This window comes from Corythoichthys intestinalis, chromosome 9, assembly GCF_030265065.1.
Source record: "Corythoichthys intestinalis isolate RoL2023-P3 chromosome 9, ASM3026506v1, whole genome shotgun sequence".
Taxonomy (NCBI): domain Eukaryota; kingdom Metazoa; phylum Chordata; class Actinopteri; order Syngnathiformes; family Syngnathidae; genus Corythoichthys; species Corythoichthys intestinalis.
Window position 1 is genome coordinate 5,495,826 of NC_080403.1, and position 14,432 is coordinate 5,510,257.

General features: G+C 38.6%; 1 protein-coding gene across 4 annotated transcripts in view; it reads left to right on the forward strand.

Annotated features, from left to right (window-relative positions):
• Positions 1-14,432, forward strand: part of itga7 (integrin, alpha 7) — an 84,341-nt gene that overhangs the window by 47,793 nt on the left and 22,116 nt on the right. For all 4 annotated transcript variants that reach the window (XM_057846305.1, XM_057846306.1, XM_057846307.1 and 1 more), the window contains 12 exons: positions 926-1,122; positions 4,143-4,231; positions 4,319-4,446; positions 4,513-4,611; positions 4,698-4,759; positions 5,395-5,564; positions 7,939-8,088; positions 8,207-8,322; positions 11,393-11,579; positions 11,648-11,722; positions 13,924-14,003; positions 14,111-14,188. In XM_057846305.1, coding sequence (XP_057702288.1) covers positions 926-1,122; positions 4,143-4,231; positions 4,319-4,446; positions 4,513-4,611; positions 4,698-4,759; positions 5,395-5,564; positions 7,939-8,088; positions 8,207-8,322; positions 11,393-11,579; positions 11,648-11,722; positions 13,924-14,003; positions 14,111-14,188 — 1,431 coding nt within the window. The remainder of the gene's footprint in view (positions 1-925; positions 1,123-4,142; positions 4,232-4,318; positions 4,447-4,512; positions 4,612-4,697; positions 4,760-5,394; positions 5,565-7,938; positions 8,089-8,206; positions 8,323-11,392; positions 11,580-11,647; positions 11,723-13,923; positions 14,004-14,110; positions 14,189-14,432) is intronic.

Below are 14,432 nucleotides of genomic sequence, written 5' to 3' on the forward strand. Positions count from 1 at the left end.
AAAGCATGGCAAAGTGTTAAAACAGTGTTCTGTCATAGACTTTATAATGTATTGACGGGACACGGGGCGCGGCGCCAATTCTTATGGGGCCTATCTCCGTCAAAGCTGACCGAGTGGAAACACAAAGAGCTTTTTCTGTTAAAAATTCATGTGACTAAATGCTTAAATCCCTGAATTTTTTATAGATATTGATCTAAAAGTCTCGATTCTTGGTTAAAAACAAAAACAAAAAAACGTGCTGGTAGCATTTATTTTACGTAAATATTGCGAACTATGAGGCTAGTCAGTAAGGAAATTAGCGGCTGCCATATGGAGAGAGCTTTTTCGGTTGAAAATTCTTGTGAATAAATGCTTAAATCCCTGAATTCATAGAAATGGACATAAAACAGTCGCGATTCTTGGTTATAAGCAAAAAAACAAACAAACGTGCAGTCAGCTGTTATTTTACGTAAATATTGCGAAGTATAATGCCAATGCTGTAGCGGCTAATTTCTCCCATTGATTTTACTCACGTTTCAAAATGCATGCATGGTATGAAAAATATAATGATTACCTTGAATCCTCAAACAAATTACTCCTGAGACAATCCTTCCTGTTTCTATGCGGTACAGCTTTTGTACTTTTTCAACCTAAATCCTGCGTTAGATCCCTGCATATGTAGACTAACTGCGACTGACCGCGAATAACTGAAGCGGACTGTAGGACAGCCCCCTACTTGAAGGTGTTGCGCAGTGGCTGACAGCTGTGACCCGTCAGTACAATTATGAAGTCTATGGTTCTGTTTTTAAAAAAGATGAAAAGGAAACCTAGAATAAGAGACCTGAATATCCTACCCAGTTAAACTAATCTGCTTGATGGAAATAGGGTGACAGATAGTACTCTATAATGTCCTAAGAGGGGTTTCAATCATTGTTCCTGTCCTTAGCTGGACCGACCTGATCGTGGGAGCACCCAATTTCTTCGACCGTAAAGCAGAGATTGGCGGTGCAGTTTATATCTACCTGAACCCCTTCGGTCACTGGGACGATCAAGCTCGGCCCATCCGTCTCAATGGGACATATGACTCCATGTTTGGCATGACAGTGGAGAATATTGGTGACCTGGACCAGGACGGGTATGGAGGTGAGGGTCAAATTAGTTTGGAATTTTCAGAAATTGTTTAAAACCTAGGACCTACTTTATTGTATTTTTACTGTTAACATAAATATATTTGGCCAGCCCATACTGGTCGTTTTGTGCAAGTCATAGGGGGCCATATTGTCGTTTTGCAAGTAGCTATTTTTTGTGTCATTAACTACTAGTGTGAAATTCTTTGTCAATATTATATTAATAATAAAATTCTTTTATATTAAAATTAAAATTAAGAACAAAACTGGTGTGATTTTGTTTGACTGATGGCTAATGTATGTGACTAAAAAGCTGTCACAGCCTCACAGAAAAACATGTTAGGTGCAAAAATGCAGATGAAAATGGACGATGTTGAACCACCGTTTGTTTTTTGATCGATTTCGTGTTCATTGTGCTCAACCAATCCATATATAATAACAACTGCCGCCCAACTCCAGCACTCTTTCACGCTCTCACACAAAAACACAACCATACCTCATGGACAACAAACCTGTTGGCCGGAGCGCTAGACGCTTTTCCTATTATTTTTACTCTAGCTTTATTTTTCTCATGGACGGTGACCCGAGCCCCGCTCGGGAAATACTAACCAAATCATGCTGTATACAGGGTTCCCGTGGGGTCTTAAAAAGTCTTAAAAGTATTAAATGTATGAATTTGGAAATAATACCTTAAAAAGTCTTGAAAAGTTTTGGATTTTCATATCTAGGTCTTAAAATCTATGATGTATGTAATATAACTTATCTGTGTCTTATTTCTCCTTAAAACTGTCATTTGTCATTTTGATCAAAATATCGTAGCCTAATTAAATAAACGGGGCAGAGGAGCCAATCATTGAGAAAGCAACGCAGCCCCGGGTCAAAATCGTCGATTGCAAGCACTGATGGATTATGGGATATTGTGTAGTTCTTTTAATTTGCTAACCCAAATCAAAACAGTGTTGGCTCACTGAATGAAAAAGATCACTATTATAATACAGATCAATGTCACTCCCACTCCTGCACGCTCATGTTGACTTTCATTCACGTCCCGTCCCCATCACAGCGTTAATAAAATCATTAATCCCGTCCCGCGGAATTCCCGCGTGAATCCCGTGTCACGATGGGAGTCCCGACAAAATGTCATGCTCTACACTAGAGAGACGCAGATTTTTTTTCTACACCTAGCCATACATTTAATATTACAGTAATGGGGGAATGTAAATTTAAGGAAGCGTGGTTGAGTAAACAACGCTTTAGCCTTTGTCTCAAACCAGTGGATAGCCGTGTGCAAGCCCGTCGACGGGGGGGACAACCAGGTATGTTGTCCCGGGGCTCAGGACCATAAGGGCCCCTGAATGACCCTTAATTTATTGTACTTTACATTCACAAATGTCTTTATTTTAATCATTGTCTGATTAAATATTATGTTCTACTCGATATATACTGAAAAAACTTTACCATACTAAATATTTCAAATCTTTTGAACCGTAGTATATCATATGGGATTTTTCATTATGTACACTACGGTTCAAATTTTTGCCCTCACATCCCCCCCCACCCCAACCACTCTGTCTTACCAGAGAATAGTTTGACCCCGATCTGGTGCACTCAAGGCTACACTACGTATGTGCCCTGAAGTGGGAAATTAAGATCTGTCATTGTTATAATCGTCATAAATCGGGTGCGCAGAAAAGCAAAAAGAAAAAGAGATGAAGATCATTGAGGTTAACAAGAAAAAAAAAAGAAGTTTTTAAAAGGGGGACAAGAAGCCAGAGAATCCGGGTTAGAGTTGGCTGTGGACGGTGATGTCGGTAAGTGAACAACGGCCACTAACACTGAATGTTTACATTCACGATCACCGTGACCAAAGTCCGATTCGAGTCTGTCACCGGCCGCTTGTAGCCTATTGAGCTTCGGTATGACATGCTGCTCGCATTGAGTCGAGGAGCGAGAAGGTGATGGGAGATTAGGGATATATGTTAGTCTGTGGGGAGCAGGTGCGCGAGGCTGAACAGACTCGGGTCCGGCGGCTGGATTTATCTTGGGTTTACAACCCACTGTGTATTATAGCAAACGCAGCAGGCAGGCATAGCACTCTCAGTTGTAGTGTATTGCAGCCTACATTGTACAATAAATGGAAATTGTTTGTTTACACTACCGTTCAAAAGTATGGGGTCGCTTGGACCCATTACTTTCTGTTAAATTTCACTGTCCATCTCAAATTAAATCATTTGAAAATTTACACTGTCATTGCTTGCTATAAATTTAACTTGAGGAAACCTGTAGGAACCATATGTATACTGTGTACTATATCAAATTAGTTCCTTTAATTTTACTCAAGACTGTGTCAAGAAAAGACAAAAAAAAAAAAAAAAAATTAACCCCCCCATTATTATTTTATTTATTTATTTAAAAAAATTACCACTTCATTCTTCTAAAAGTTTGCGAGCACCCTCACATTCAAACTACAGTGGTATTTCTACTTACGAAATTAATTGGGTCTGGTAGTAGTTTCGTAACCTGAAAATTCTGTAAGTAGAGATGTAAATGCCGTAATCTGTTCCAAGCCCCACAGAATTCAGACATAAATATGCATCAAAACATGTAACAAATACATGTTAAAATCAGATAATTGCACAATAAACATTCAATAAGAATTGTGTATAACGTAAAAACAAACAAACAAGAATAGAGTAAAGAATAAAAGAATACAGTCATGTAAGGCTGCCGAACCATGAGGGGTGAATGAAGAGGACGATGGGATACACACACATACACGTACAGTAGAGGTCCCTCTTACCCAATTGGAAGTCAGGAATGCTAGGTTCAGTAAACTCTGGGCGCTGCGAGTAACAGCCATACTGTATTTTTGCCTTTCGCATCCTGAAATTAGTTTCGTTCCAAAAGGCAATACTTTTTTCCGTTGAGGCGCGTCTGATCCTGAAAATTCTGTATGTAGAGACGTTTGTAAGTATAGTTACCCCTGTACTTACAAACAGAAAGCACAGTATAAAACACATTCTCCTTTGTGTGCAGACATTGCTGTCGGAGCTCCCTTCGACGGGGATGGCAAGGTATTCATCTACAGAGGTTCAGATGCAGGGATTGAAACAAAACCTGCTCAGGTGAGACTGAAACAGAGATGAACTTGAAAAAGGAAATCAAGTCGACGGAAGAGAAACGGTGATTGGGTATTCTTTATACTGACATAGGTGCTGGATGGTCGAGACTTTGGCGTGAGGCGCTTTGGATACTCCATCTCAGGAGGCGTGGACGTTGATGAGAATCACTATCCAGACATTGCTGTGGGCTCGCTCAACAATTCAGTGGTGCTCTTCAGGTATGAAAAGCAAATCCAGCGATACTCGCATATCATTTTTTTGAACATTCCTTTTTGTCTACAAAGGTCTCGCCCAGTCATCCACGTGAATCGGGAAATATCCCGAATTGACCCACATTACATCGATTTGGCTCAGCAGAACTGCAAGGGCCGAGATGGGGTTTGGTAAAAGCTCATTTGAGACACATTGTACTGGTTTCTCTTCGTATTTTCCTGATCTGTTTGGTCTCCCTGTGTTTCTTCCATTTTAGCGTCGAGGTCAAGGCCTGCTTCGTCTATACGGCACACCCGGTGCATTACTCACCACATATAAGTAAGTCTTGCCTCTTTTTACATGATAAAGAACTTTTAAGGCACCACTGTCCATGCTGTTGTTGTTGTTGGTATGTACACTATCATTTTGATCTATTGCTCCATTGTTTGTGGACAGAAGACAATTAAATGCTTGGGTGAAAAAGTGAACATTGGGATTTTCCATGCTAATTTTTTGAGTTTCGAATTCATTTTCTGCACTAAATGGAGGCCTGCAGAGATCAAACCGATCCATGAACACTCCCAGACACATAAAGTACAACTGTGTAAATTTTTTTCTCTAAAACTCGAACACACAGACAGCCACACAGACAAACTGGCCTTTGTTGAGATTAAAATATCCAGCAAAATGAATCCCATATTACAGTTTTTCTTAATTGCTTTGGTACGTTTCTCAGTTCAGAATTGAAACTCTCAAAACTACTTGTTCGACCCTCACATGTCGCACAAGTAGCAAAACAACATGCAATTTACCTGTAAAAGCCATTTTTTTTGTGCAAAATACCTAGTCTATCGCTTAAAAAACCTGTGATGCTTCAATTACAGTGACTTGCCCAAAAGCTGAATTTTTAGGTGTCTATTTCATAATGCCAATTCTCTTTCTCTCGCCCTCACTATACACCGTCCACATTTAAGCCCTGGTGGTACGCTTTGAAGCCGACTCGGAACGCAGGAAGCTGGGCCTGCCGCACCGTGTCAACTTTTTGGGCCGCAGCTCTTTGGAGCCGGAGTACATGCAGACCGAGGAGGTGGAGCTGCATCGCCAGAAGCACCCGGGATGCACCACTGTTACTTTCCAGCTCAATGTTAGTAAGGGTTGTTTGATGACTGTCAGGGCCATTAGGTCAACATCATACGTCAGACCTGTTAGTAGTTGTAAAATGGATCGGGATCACAGAACAAATCAAATTGGACACTTTGACTGTGACAGTACCGTACTGTCATTGCTTTCCTGTTCATGTTTCCATGGTCAAGGCATAGAGATTTACATGTTTTTAACTTTTTAACTATTTTAAGAAGGAGTGCATTGCTACAAAAAGAGATTATATAGAGATTCGACTAATGTCAAATGTAAGTATTTTTTAAATATCTCATGAATGTAAAATTAAAGTTTGTTTCAATGAAATATTTCAGAAGATACATACTTTTGCAAGTTCTCCCACTTCAAAATAATGGAGGGGTCTGAAATTTTCATCGTAGGTGCATATCCACTGTGAGAGAGATAATCTAAAAAGAAAAATCCAGAAATCACAATGAATCATTTTTTAAAATGATTTAATTGTGTGATACAACTAAATAATGATAAAAATCCACCTCATTCCATATAGTATTATCCTGAATCAGATGCACATTTTTGAGGTCAATTGCAGCATAAAGACACCTGTCCACCCCGTACAATCAGTAAGACTCAAACTTGTAACATGGTCAAGACCAAAGTGCTGTTCAAAGACACCAGAGACAAAATTGTTCACCTGCAAAATAGCAGGGTATTCAAATTCTTATTTTCTTCACAATATGTAGTATATGACCATGATCTGAAAGAATAAACTTTTTAAAATAAAATCAATTTTTGTTGCTTCAGCCATAAATATAATCTAATAATAATTAATAATCCATCCTTCCATCTTTTATTTTCTGTGTCCCGAAATTTCGCCATTTGGTCCATATAATTTGACACGATGCAAGTTTTTATTTGCACACACATATCCGTTTAGTAAATTTGCTGATTAGATAAATAAAAAAATAAAAAAATATGTAGTTATAATATACAGAAATATTTATTGCTGTTGACAACGGCCACTTGGAGGGGAAAATGCATGAAACAGGTGTTAATTATTTATCAGTAATATATTGAAAAAAAGTGGAAACGTGAATATTAAACTTCGTGAGTGAATTACCATTGAGCTCTAATAAATCTTGTACTTTAGCGCCTAGATTTCAGATTAGAGGCAACTGTGCTCCTAGTGAAATAAATAAACAAATGAAATAGTCTGGAGTGTTGATATCCATTAAAATAGTAATCATTTTTGGACATGGTAATTTACATTACGACTTGGTAAAGCTGGTGGAAATCTTTTTAAGTAGTCAAATGTTATGGAACTGACAAATTAAAGCAACACTAGGTAACTTTTCAACTTTTATAAAATATTGTCATAACAGTTGTGATAATATGTCGACTGACAAACAGTTTAATGACACCTCTTTTATATCTTGAGGGGGTCTGTATCCCTTTCACGAGCACTAATTAACTTTGAGGAGGGTTGCAGGAACTCTGCCCATAGACTTCATTATGTAATTGACGAGACACGGGGTGCGGGGCTGATAAATAGGGGGCCTGGATTGTTGGCGAGGCCGTCAAAGCTGACCGAGTGGAATCACAGACAAAGAGCTTTTTTCTTGTTCAAAATTCTTGTGAATAAATGCTTAAATCCCTGAATTCTTTATACATATGGATGTAAAACAGTCTCGATTCTTGGTTAAAAGCAAAACAAACCAAAAACCAAAAAAAAAAAAAAAACGTGCAGGTAGCATTCATTTTACGTAAATATGTCAAATGTGCGGCTCGTCTTTAAGTTCACTGTGGCAGCGCCTTACCACAGCAAATAGCTTTTTTTCGTTGAAATTCTTGTGAATAAATGCTTAAATCCCTGAATTCTTTATAGATATGGACTTGAAACAGTTTTGATTCTTGGTTGAAATAAAAAAAAAAAAAAAAAACTGCAGGTAGCATTTATTTTACGTAAATATGTCGAATGTGCGGCTCGTCTTTAAGATTACGGCGGCGGCGCCTTACCACAATAAAGAGCTTTTTTACGTTGAAATTCTCGTGAATAAGTGCTTAAATCCCTGAATTCTTTATAGATATAGACGGAAAACAGTCTCGATTCTTGGTTAAAAGCAAAAAAAACCAAACAAACAATAAAAAAACGTGCAGGTAGCATTTATTTTACATAAATATGTCGAATGTACAGCTCTGCTTAAAAACCCTGAATCCTTTATAGCTATAGACGTGAAACAGTCTTGATTCTTAGTTAAAAGAAGAAGTTTTCTAACCTATTTTTTATTCAGTTATCCTTTTGTTGACTGGGAGCTTTATTTTCCAATGATATTCATGCAAATCCTCACTCAAAGTAATCAATAACATGGAATTATTCTGTCCTCCCCAATAATTCCCTGTAGGAAAACATCCGGGACAAACTGCGGCCCATCTCATTCTCCATCACCCACACCATCAAACCTGTGACCCCGCACAGACACTCTGGAGCCAAGAGGTTGGAAAAACTGCCTCCTATTCTCAACGTGTCACCCTCCAACACACTGCATTCAGAGGTCAGGCTAACTACTATTACTACTGCTGCTACTTGTGTCAATTAATTAAGCAATTAAAACTCATAATTTTATTTAATGTGCACCCTTAATATCACAATGTCTTTTTCTCTTCTTGAAGGTGAACTTCCTGCGCGAGGGATGTGGTGCAGACAAAATCTGCCAGAGCAACCTGAAGATGAGCTACCGCTTCGGAACGCGACCTCTCACTTCTGACCTCTTCACCCCCCTACCAAAGTTAGTAAATAAACAACATGCACTCAGAGTAGATGGTGTGGATGAATTTGTCTGCTGCTAAGCAACAGGTAGCTCAAGTATGGAAGGGCCTTCCCATTCTGCAGCTATTTACACCATAATTCACAAGAATCTGTTAGTTGGATTCAAAGACTATTGTCACTGGACAAGGAACCGTGAAATTGTATTAAAGACGATTCAAAGACTTTTTATTGTAATTGGACAGGGCACCCTGTGATTGCGTAAAACGGGTATTTACATGTTGTATTCTAGTCAAGGGCGTAGGTCTGCATAGGGAGGATAGGGACATATCACGACCAACTTTTCAGGAACCTTATTTGCCTTATAGAAAAAGTTCAGTTGTATAGGTAATTTAGATTGTCTCCTCATACTGTATGTTGTAAGGATAGAACTGACCATACCATTATTCAGTGAATTATTATTAATTAATTCATTAATTATTATTATGTTCAGACTTGTATTTTCCCCTTTTCACATGCTGAATGTGCAAGTCCATTTTCCCCCCTCAAACTTACGTTTGATTGGCTGATGACTAGAACCCCCACCCCTACCCAAACACACACACCCTCACCCCGCTACGACAGAAATAAATAATACATGTCGACAACACACCGCTTCCTCTGCCCCCTCCGAAGAGGAGGGATATTAGATGTTTTTTTTGGCCAGCAGCAGCAGCAACCACTAAAAATAATGTAAAAAGATGTCAATGTTGTGGAGGTGGGGAACACACCACTCATTTTGCTAATGGAAGTCAGCATCAGCATAACATTAAACTGTGTGAACTTGCTAAACTGCAAAACTCAAGTAGGAAGCTGCTTAGAGAGAACTGTCATTCTGTACAGGTTTTCTACAGTTAACGTTAATTTAACTGTTAGAAATGTAGTGAACTCTGCTGGAAACTATGGAACCAGAAAAATGTGAGCAAGACGCTGCTTCGAGGAAAGAGGTCTCAGTCTGTGTTTCACAGGAAAGTAATTACGGTAAAAAAAAAAAAAACACATGATGCTGCTTTTCTTCTTGTAAACGGCCTGATTTAGAAGGAAAAAAAGCTAGAGCATGTTGTGACTTTACACCTTTGAAAAAAAAACAGAAAAAACAACCAATGTAAATTTCCTTTTTATGAAGGGGGGAATTCCCCCATTTTGAAAAATGATTTCCTCCCATGAAAATAACAATTTCTTTCTAAAAGTTTTTGAAAATGTTTCTTTCGTAGTTTTTTAAAACAAAGGTTTAAATTGAACGATGTATCACCTGAACCATTGCACATAAACATTAGTAGTTAGTCCCCGGGTAACAACGTACCTGACTTACGCAATTTCGACTTCACGGTACCAGAGTCTTGTCCGCCATTTTGTCTCCAGTCGATTTTGTTGTTGTTGCTGTTGTTTTTTTTTTTATTTTATTTTTTTATTAATGTTGACTTTTGTTTTGTGATGCATGCTTTTATTTTGGCACAGGAAACATAGAGCAGGTAGTACTTCCAAAGGCAAGTAAGAACGCATGTATACATGAAGAAGAACAAATTTGTGCACACACTAGGGGAAGAGCGGATTTACCCCCACGAAGTCGCGCAGCCGAATGAGAGAGAGGGGGGATCGATTACAGTTTAGCTCGCTGTCTAGCTAGGAATTAGCTCCAAAGTCTCAGCAAGGACAGTTCAATGACGTGTAATACATGTTTTGGGATAGTTATTTTGATATTTAGGGGTTGTTAAGGGGTATTTAAATGGGTTAATTCTGATTAACACGGAAATTTGAGTAACGTTGCCAGCGTAGGAACGGAACTCGTTCGTAACACAGGAACTACCTGTATTACAAGGTTGTATTAGGGCCAAACAGTCAGAATATTAGGAGTTTATAGTTATGCAATGTTATGAGAAAAATGTCCAACGTTGTAGTACTACGTAATAAAAAGTGCCAATGCTACCGTAAAAATACCGTAATATTACAAGAATATAGTCATGCATTGTGATATCACGAGATTATCGTAAAATTACGAGAAAAAAGTGATATGAGATTGTGACTTTTGTGTCATAATATTATAAAGTATGATTTTTCATTTAACATTATGACTTGTTTTCTCATAGTATTACAACATATGGTTTTATTTTCGTGATATTTCAACAATGATTTTCAATGAATGATGTCTAAACCTGCGCGCACATTTGTTGCATGTGAAGCATCCACAGAGGCAACACCTGCATATAACACCTTTTGTACTGTTTATTGTGCGTTTTCAATAGTGGTCAAATACTTGGAGTGACTTTATGTGATTAATTTTGATGATTTTGCTGTATCAGCAGGTCGTTATAAAAGCACATTTGAAATGCTGTTATTGTAGATTGAACTGATTTAATTTAATTCTTATTTTAGTATCATTCTGCAAATGTTGATGTCATGAGCAGCTGAATAAAGTCAGCAAACCACACGGACATCTGACATTGTCATTTTCGAGCTTAGCTTGCTGTCTAGCTAGTACTGAGCTCCAATGTCTTGGCGAGGACAGTAAAATGACAGATAATACTGTACATTATTTTGGCTAGTTATTTTGAGATTTGGGGGGTATTTAGGGGTACTTAAAGGGTGAATTCCGATTCACGCGGAAATTTGGGTTACTTCGCCAGCAGAGGAATGGAACTCGTTTTTAACCCAGGGACTACCTTCATAAATCAATCCAGATTTATTTTGCATTGATCATTTAGCCTAGCAATTAATTAGGTTCATATTCATGAGAACTGTAGCTCTGACCCCCATTCACCCAATCTGTTTGGTCTTATTAATGTCCTGTCCCCAGCCAAAAGTGTACATGCAGGTTATGCTGTTATTTCGTCTCTACCTATGTTGAGACCAAACCAACGCCCTTGATTCCATTCTTGGTTATACTAAACCCAAGATGCTGAATTGGGACTTATTGATGGTGTTGTGGGTGAAGGTATTTAAAAACAAATAGGTTAGGTGGTTGGCTTATTCCATTTTTCCTCAATTGATAATAGAATGAATGAATGAATGAATAATAAATGAGTGTTAATGCTGGTTTTGACTGTGCGCCTCAGGGATGAGGATGACGTGCAGGTGTTCTCCTTGTCTGACCAACGCGTGGTGGTGTTGGAGATTACCGTCACCAACATGCCCTCTGACCCACTGCGGCCAGAGGAGGACGGCGACGACGCCCACGCCGCTCAGTTGATCGTCTCCCTTCCAAAAACGCTTTCTTACGCTGGTTCCAGGGTGCCTGCTCAGGTGCTTTGGGGTTACCACGTAATACAATTTATTGATATTTACAGCTAATTTTGATAACTTGCTTCCAGATGAGATGTCAAGCCAACCAAAATGGCTCAGAGGTTGAATGTGACCTGGGGAATCCTGTGAAAAGAAACACCAAGGTGAGCTCAGACATTTGGATTGAATATGTTGTCATATTTTTAAATTGACAAGTTAATCAAATAGCGTATCAATATTTCTTTATGATTGTTCCCGTGGTCTCTTGAAATGATACAAAATGCTTAAAAAATGGTTGAGTACGTTTGGTATTTGTCATTTTAACTTGTACTAACTGTAACTGTATAATTATGCATATACTTCATAATGTATTGACGGGACACGGGCGCGGGGCCGAAAAATAGGGGGCCTGCATTGTTGCCGAGGCCATCAAAGCTGACCGAGTGGAATAATTGACAAAGATCTTTTTTCGTTGAAAATTCTTGTGAATAAATGCTTAAATCCTCGAATTCTTTATCGATATGGACGTAAAACAGTCTTGATTCTTGATTAAAAAAAAAAAAAAAAAAAACACCCCCCCAAAAAAAAAAAAAGTGCAGTTAGCATTTATTTTACGTAAATATGTCGAAGTACAATGCTAATCTGTTAGTGAACGTAGCCAGCAGCCGGCTGATGTAAACAGAGCTTTTCCGGTGAAAATTCTTGTGAATAAAAGCTTAAATCACCGACTTCTTTAAAGGTATGGATGTATGGTGTGCGAAGAGGAGGGATCTAAATGCAGACCCACGGTGGTTGCGGTGAGTAATATTTATTTGCAGACACCAGAGATAGCGTGGCGGGTGGAGGTTGCTTCGTGTGGGGTAATTGAGCCGGCGTGAGACGTGGGAGCTTGGGAGGAGGCAGGCCTGGAAGCTCGGAAGGAGGCAGGCGTAGAATCCGACAAGGAGCACGCAGAGGACAGGACCTGGGGCGAGAGCAAAGTAGTCGTGAGCCGGGAATCAGTGATATCATATAAAGAATGCGAGAAGCAACTGACGGCGAAACCACACGAGTTGATCGGGCGACTAGGTGGAGCGTCTGCTTGGCTTTTAAAGCTGGCTGATGTTCATTGCCCTCAGCTGTGGCCGCTCCTCTCGTCTGACCTGTAATCAACTAAAAACATGCACACCTGCTGGAGGTGGGCAGGTCTCAGAAGGAAGGGGAAGAGGACCTAACAAAAACAGTCTCGATTCTTGGTTAAAAGCAAAACAAAAAAAAAACGTGCAGTAGGCATTTATTTTACGTAAATATTGCGAACTATGATGCCATTGCCATAGCAGCTAATTTCTCCCACTGATATTTTTCCACAACGTTTCAGAATGCATGCCTGGTACCAAAAATATAATAATCACCTTGAATCCTCGAACAAATCATTCCTGAGACAATCCTTCCTGTTTGTATGTGGTACAGCTTTCGTACTTTTATCCTAAATCCAACGTTGAATGCTGCATGTGTTGTTGCGACCGACTGCAAATAAATAAAGCGGATTGTGGGATGCCTGGCCTCCTGCTTCAAGGTGTTGCGCAATGGCTGTCCGAATTGACCTGTCAATACAATTATGAAGTCTGTGACTTACTAATTCTAATCAGCACAGTAAATAGCATTAATAAATGTCCAACACTGTGATTGCTTGATAGCAGGAAGAAAAACTAAAGCGTCCCCCCACACACAATATAATAATAATAATAATAATAATATAATATGAATTTGTGAGCTAATTAACTACATAACAAGTAACAAAAAATATAATACAAATTAATCGATAGTTATGAGGTAGGTATCCGTGACTTTTTTACAAACGACATTTTTTTTCATAACATAATTTGTTTGAAAGTTTGAAAGTTTAAAATATGTCAATGAGTAATTTTTTAAAGTAGTTTTTTTTTTAAACGAAATGTGAGACATCAATTAATGATTCTAAGCTAAAAACGACAGACATTTTGAATAATAAGTATGATTAATTACTTTCGTTTTATGGCTGGGTTGAAACAAAAGCGGTTGCGTCTGTAAACAGGGGTTTCCAGGGTAAAACGGACAAATTAAAAATAGTTCGGGGGCCTAATGCACCATGAATCTGCTATGGCAGCATACAGACATGTTGTTCTATCAAACGCAACAGTTCTTTTGGCTTAAAATATAGCAGTTTATTTCAAAGAGGGTTGCAAGAGCAGAAACTGCTTTTTCAGTCTTGTCTGTTTCCCGCCATATACTAGTATATATATTTTTTCTTATATTAGAATAGTATAATATTTTTAAGATATGTTTATTACGTTTGTTAATATATGTTTATTTTATTTTATTATTATTTTTTTTTATTTTTTTTTAGTTAAAATTCACCATCAACTTGAGCACTGCCAACATCACCATTGAAACCACTGAGTTGACAGCAGTCCTCCAAATGACAACGCAAGTACCTTTTAGTTTCATTGAAACATTTTTAAAAAGACTACATATTACTCTGTAACTTATACTGGTATAATTTTAATTTTGTATTTGTATTTATATGTCCGCAGGATCAGTGAGCAGCCGGACTTGGCACCAATCACAGCGATGGCTAAAGTTGTGATAGAGCTCCCTCTGTCTGTCAGCGGGTCAGTTACACTTACACTGTACATATACACAACACACTTTTAAAGACCCAGCTGGCTCTAAGGTCAGATGGTGGCCTCTCACAGGCCTCGCCTACACTATCAACATCGCTCAACGTTTGTGCAGTCACCACTGTATGGTTAAAAACCTCAATTTGCATCTTCAACAGTTAGAAATAGAGCAAAACCTCTTAATTTTAAGCAAGACTGCAAATATTTTACAAATAGCTGCCTGACATGTATCAGT